Genomic DNA, 6404 nt, shown 5'->3' with positions numbered 1-6404 from the left:
GTTAATTTGTAACATTTGTGTGTATTACTTTCTCCTGTCTGGTTTAAAGTGTGTTCAGCTGAAATAAAACTGTCTGGGGGTAAAAACCTGCAGAGCCTGCTCTCAGGGCGGCGCAGTGCCAGAGTTTCGGGGATGTAGGTCAGTGCGATCCGCCCTGACCACCAGCAGGGGTCGCTGAAGGGCCAAAATAAAGTCACTGTTAATCACTGTGTTATAAATAAAGGTTCAGTAGCACGCGTAGGTGACAAATCGGGAGGAAGCGTCAGTTTGGCGAAAAGTACCTTCAGCCTTCTTAACACTAATCGCACGCGCAGAAAGTTGAAATTATTTTTCTACCTATAAATAGACATTACGGGTATCGAGTAACCCTTGGAAAATGGCAGAGAGCGACTGGGACACCGTGACTGTGTTGAGGAAGAAGGGGCCGACCGCTGCCCAGGCCAAATCCAAGCAGGTAGCGTCAACACCAAAACCCCAAACCCCGCATAGGATACATGTGTTGGGAGGAAACACTGTCAGCATATATGGAGTTTAATGGCGTTAAATTGGTGTTTTAGGTGAGGGGGCACGCCTTGGTAACCGATAAACTGTTTAGCCGTTGAAGCTTAAAACGCAGTCCGCGACAGTTGCGGCTGTTTCTGCACGTGGTTCCAGCTCGAATTTGTCCAGTTTAACGCCTCTTATGCTTCATGTCAAGCATTTTTTACACTAATATGACAGGGCAGGCCTTGTAGTTGACCATGGTTTTGTAATACAGTATCATAACGTTAGCTAATCTGTGGCTTTTGTGTTAAACGGGTCGACCTCGGTGGGTAAACACTCGAGATGAAAACAACGCCTAGCAACGCAATCAGATTTTTTTTTTTTTTTTTTTTTTAAAGCTGCATTGTTTTATGGTTCTTTTATGGCTGTCTTGTCGTTTAGCGGTGATAAATATGTCCTGATAGATAAGAGTCAGTCACATGCAGCAGACTAACCACACATATCTAGTTTCCATCCGGTAAAGCGCATTCTTAGATGAGACGAGATGACTGGTCAAAATGTCTTTGGGTGCATTTTCTTTAGCCCGAACTGGCTTACAGTTTTTGTCCCAGTTTGGTCACTAAATGGTGAATGTTGGGCTTGGGCCTCAAATAGCAGCTGACATTAGCCAGCTAACCCAGCTAGCCACCTTTTCAATACAGGTTCCTCTTTGTGTGGAAGTCATGTCTAAATCTGGGGGTTAAAGGCGTCTGGCGTAGAGGCAAACCTACATACAAACATATTATGTATCACCAAGGGAGGCTACTGTAAATTAATACACACAGCAACTCATGTCCAGAGAAATTAGAAGCCTGATCAATTGTACTGCGAGCTCCCAAAGTAGCTCACAGGCTATTTTGGTGGAAGTAAACAAACATATCATGGTAAAGTTATGATGGCTGTGGTGTATTTTGGCTGAAATGGCAGTGTCAGCAGATGAGCGGGACATTACATCAGCCTGGTTATGATGTAACTCACTGGTAATGTTGGATAAGGTGGATTGAGCATGAGGAGTTTGAGAGTTTGTAATGTGACATGTCCGTCTCTTCTCCAGGCGATCACTGCTGCTCAGAGACGCGGGGAGGACATCGAGACCACCAAGAAATGTAAGTATTAGACTTGCAAAGCGAATTCATAGACTAAAACTTCTTTTATGCAGTTAAGACGTGGTTCCCTTTCACCTAAGTTGGTGACTAATATGATCAGTTGTGGTGACACTGGATAACCTCTGTGTCTGCAGCGTCCTGGTCACATAACTTTGGCCCACTCTTTGCCACATACAGGGTCAGCAGGGCAGAACAAGCAGCATCTGGTGACAAAGAACACAGCCAAACTGGACCGGGAGACGGAGGAGCTCCACCATGAAAGGGTCACCCTGGAGGTGGGAAAGGTCATCCAGAAGGGCCGCCAGGACAAAGGCATGACCCAGAAAGATCTGGCCACTGTGAGTGCACATATACCTCATATCTTGACATGCATAACATGACAGTGTGACGTTGCTCCTATGAAGGATATCTTATAAAAGGGGCATTTTATGCATTAATAAGGTTTTCTCATGGCCTTACCTTTTGCATTTTTTCCCCGACTTCGAAAATGCGTTATCACCACTGTTTGCTAGTGAATGCAATCAATCAGTGTCAACATGAACCATTGTTATCTGGGACCACTAACTGGCCCCGGATGATTTTAAGTGCTAAAGTGCCCATACTGTGGAGGGGGGGCATTCATGCTTCAGAACGATACAGAACAACTGGGCCTAATGTGAGTGCGTTAATAATATTTGGGCTTTTGTAGGAAAATAGTTGATGTGATTTTTCTTCTGTTGATGCGGAGCAAACCACAACCGGGCAGGAACCAAAGCATACAAATATAAGATGTATTCAGGAGGAGACTGGAGAACACTGATCAATTTTTAGCCTTTATCAGCTCGAAGCTATGGTGACTTCATCAGAGTCAAAGAGGATAAGATGTATTTATTATTCTCCCCTGGGACCTCACATGACAGAACTGTGTCACTCAAGCTACTTTTTACCTTTTTTTAGAGTAAAAATGTCTTCTTTTAATCATTGTGTAGCCACAATTAACAAATGCCAGCTTTACCTTTGCAGTGCCACAGCCCGTTCTCTCTCTTTATCCAATTCACTGAGAGCCATAGCTACACTACTACAACAACAATAATAATGATGATGATAATATGGTGATGTAGTGCTTTTTAATGAACAGGGAGTAAATGGAATAAGGCAATGAGCAGTTGTGAAAGAAAGTAAAATGTAAACATTAGTAAAACAAAAACAATTGAATGTGATTTTTACAAATTATGGAGCAACATCTACTCTGCCTAATTAGGTGAATGTGTTTGTGATGGCTTAATACAAACAAGACCTGCTTTCCAGGCTCACTGTGAGATGCTTGTTAAGTCAGTCAGGACAGCAGCAGGTTGCAGGAAGTATCAAACTAAAAATTAGCGAGCTAGCTTGAGGAGTAAAATGTTTCCTAGCATTTTCAAACAAAACCAGTCCATCCAGAATAGTTAACTGCGCTTTGGTCATGATCTGGCTGCAAAATATGCCGGATGTTGATGGTTATGCAGCTAGTTATGCAAGCAAACAAAGTGAAATTATAAAAGGTCAGTAGCAGCATCAAGACATTTTGACATGCTAGTTGGCCCGTAGTTTCAGTGTTGGGCCAGAAACTTTGAACAGAAACTCTGCTTTAACATTTGAGACTGTACTGTGGCTTATTAGGGGTTAAAAGGTCTCAGATGTAGAATCAATTTAATTATATCCCATATTTCAGTAGTCAAAGATATAGGCTAGAGAATATTTAAACCCATTTAATGAATAAAAATGTTTTTTGTTGTTGTCAAATTCTTCAGCAGTGTGTCATTCATTTTAACTTGCCTTTAACTTGAGATTCTTTGATCTCCATGGGTGTTGTTGAAACCGGTTAAAGGTTTAGTGTTTTCTGCTTCTTACGTTTCCACACTTTCCTCTCCCTAATCAAACGTTTAACCAATTTGTGGGAATAAGGAAACACATCCAGGTAACAAAACAGGCCTGGATGAACATCACCAACAGCTTGCCTTGCAACTTCATTCAAATCAAACTTTTTTTGGAGGGTGGAAGAGTGACACTTGATTTTAAATGATTTAATAATTATGCTGGCAGTAGTCTCATGCTAAAAAAAAAGGAAATAATGTGTTCTCCTTCCCTGTCAGAAAATCAACGAGAAGCCTCAGATCATTGCTGACTATGAGAGTGGAAAAGCGATTCCCAATAACCAGGTCATGGGCAAGATCGAGCGAGCAATCGGTGAGATCTTTTGGAGCTATCTCAAACACTGAGTTAATGTTTAATGCCATCGTCCTGTTTGTGTAGTCTCAACTGCTGTGCTATGACAGATGTGTTCCCCAGTCCACCTCAACACTGTCAGCCTGTTATTTTCCATAGTTTCCTAATAATTGTTCAGCACATTGTTTGCGTCACGATTAGCTGTGACACATTGTGATGTGTAAATACATTTTGGCATGATCTCACATAAAGTTGACTTTTCAATGTCATGAACAGGGCTGAAGCTGCGTGGGAAAGATATTGGCCTACCCCTTGAGGCAAAACCCAAGAAGAAATGAACACAAAGCCTCGAAATCAGCCCCCCCGCCCTCCCTTCCCTGTTACAAAATCCTGAACCCCCCTCCTACCCCACCCCTAACTCCTCCCCCTCTACCTGGGCTGATCTCACCAGCGTCCCGCCTGAGGACCTGGTGCTCCACTGCATTACAAGCTGCATACTGATTAAGTCATACGAAAGTTTCTTGATCACATAAATGAATGAATGCATTTCTGAACACAGCAAACTCAAAGTCCTGTGAAAGTTCTTCTACTTTTTTTTTTTTTTTTTTTTTTTAAATTTCATCTGCATTTGTTGGTTGCTTATATGCTTTGGCATGATAAATTCAACTTTTCAATGGTGTAAAAGCATTTAAAAGGTGAATTTTTCCCATGACCAGACAGATTAGTTCCATTAACTCTAAGGTTAATTTTGAGCATGACGTTAAGCCATTTAATAAGTGCTTGAGTGCATCTTTTTCACCCCCTCCCTCGACAGCGGGTGAAGGTCATTACAATGTTTAAATATCTTAATGCTGTGCTTTGTTTTGATCTTAAAATAAAGTTTGGCAATTCATTACATTTCTGTCAGCATATTTGTTTTAATGCCTAAAAATTTGATGCATTATCGGGGCTATCAAATTACAGAACATTGCAGAGGCAGTTTCGTTGAACAGAGACAATGATTTTATTTTTTTATGAACCTCAGTTAAAATTTTATGACATGACTGATGAGGACATTCTTTTGCTCTCAGCTTCAACTCGTGTTTGGCAGGTGGGTGTTTGAATCACCTTTAGTTTATTTCACATCCCAATCGACATCCTAAACTAAATTTGGATACCTGTCTTATCAGGTGAGAGGAAGCAAAGTACTCTTGTGTAATGCCATAGCACTAAAATGAAATCAATTTGTAGTTGCAATGTTGTGCCACTAGATGTCAGACTAGCACCATAATATCAAATTGGGACTATTCCTCTCAGTTGTGAGAATTGAGCGTTTTGGAAACTGTTTTTTAAGAATATATTGTATCATTTAAGCTGCAGAAAGTTCAGAAATAATTGATAAAACACAACTACTGCAGCAACATTTAACTCCTATCTGACACTTTTTGTCACTGCAGTCTTTCTCATTGGATTTCACGGAATTATGACATTTAACAACCACAGACAGGCCAGTAAAGACCTTGTTGTCTCAGCAAACAATAAAACATCTCACATAGTATGTGGGGAAGACAGCTCAGTATAAAGGGCTGCAATATACATTCAAAACATGACATTCAAATTAGATTAATCTGCGCAGACATGTTTGACGTTTGGCAGGTTTGATGTATTCACAGAGTTTGGGTGCTTCTCATTTCTTTAGTCTTTCACAAACCTGGAAATTAGTCATCCCAAAATCGAGGCAAACAATGAAATACATTTGAATTGTGGTTGCCTTGTTCTGTGCAGTTTCACATCTCTTGATGTAACATAGAAGCAATGTGAATGGGTAAGCAACAGCAGAGTAAAAAAACACGACTCTGGTGTGGTGAAGACAAAAAAGCTTTAAGGGGAATTCATGAAGAACATCTAAATACCAGCCTAACCAAGATGGCTGGGCAGGGTGCTGCAGGGGTGGCCCTGAGACTCCTACTTCATCAGTGAGGAGGCGGTGGAGGTGGCTTGGTGTGGTTGAGAGGAATGATTGTGCTTTGAATAACACTCATAACTCCTTCAGCTATTCATGTTATACCCACTTGTTCTGGCAATGTCCATTATGGACAAAAACAAAGCAGTTCAGAAGTCCCCATGCCAAGCAAGTTCCTCCTGTTGGAGGATCCCCAGGTGCTCCCAGGCCAGTCCCTCCAGTGTTTGCTGGGTCTAGCCATCAGTCTCCTCCTGGTGTGCTGTGCCTGGTGTACCTCTAAAGGAGTGTCAAAATCATCTCAGCTGGCTTCTCCTAGCACCGGCTTGGCTCTAACGTTCTCCTGAACTCCTAAAAAAAACTCCTGTCAGAAGGACTGAAGCCAGTCATCCTGTGGAGAAACCTAATTTTGGCCACCTGGATTCATAATCTCAGCGTTTAGGTAACTACCCACTCCCCAAACTTTGCAACCATAGGATGTTTGACTGATAAATTGAGAGTGTGATGCCTACACTGAAAAAGCTTAATTTAATGGCAAGAATGTGAAAAAAGTTGTCACTCGAGTATTGAGAATGGATAACACAAACACAGGACTGACATGCATCAACTCCCATGGCCTTTGATGACATGGTAGACAACACTGTCAAAAGCTG

At 41.7% G+C, this 6404-nt stretch overlaps 1 protein-coding gene across 1 annotated transcript; it reads left to right on the top strand.

Annotated features, from left to right (window-relative positions):
* Positions 1-214: 214 nt before the first annotated feature.
* On the top strand, positions 215-4709 carry edf1 (endothelial differentiation-related factor 1). The gene is made up of 5 exons (XM_030066022.1): positions 215-454; positions 1577-1628; positions 1806-1966; positions 3740-3833; positions 4089-4709. The coding sequence occupies exons 1-5, from the start codon at positions 377-379 to the stop codon at positions 4148-4150; spliced, it is 447 nt and encodes a 148-aa protein (XP_029921882.1). The 5' UTR covers positions 215-376; the 3' UTR covers positions 4151-4709.
* The last annotated feature ends 1695 nt before the right edge of the window (positions 4710-6404 follow it).

The sequence above is a fragment of the Myripristis murdjan genome, chromosome 12, assembly GCF_902150065.1.
Source record: "Myripristis murdjan chromosome 12, fMyrMur1.1, whole genome shotgun sequence".
Taxonomy (NCBI): domain Eukaryota; kingdom Metazoa; phylum Chordata; class Actinopteri; order Holocentriformes; family Holocentridae; genus Myripristis; species Myripristis murdjan.
This window is presented reverse-complemented; position numbering and strand designations above follow the sequence as displayed.

Bases quoted from the DNA above. Each gene is read 5' to 3' on its own strand.
- edf1 (XM_030066022.1), top strand. From the start codon at position 377: ATGGCAGAGAGCGACTGGGACACCGTGACTGTGTTGAGGAAGAAGGGG. The intron at 455-1,576 runs GTAGCGTCAACA...TCTCTTCTCCAG, and splicing joins CCCAGGCCAAATCCAAGCAG to GCGATCACTGCTGCTCAGAG. The intron at 3,834-4,088 runs GTGAGATCTTTT...TGTCATGAACAG, and splicing joins CAAGATCGAGCGAGCAATCG to GGCTGAAGCTGCGTGGGAAA.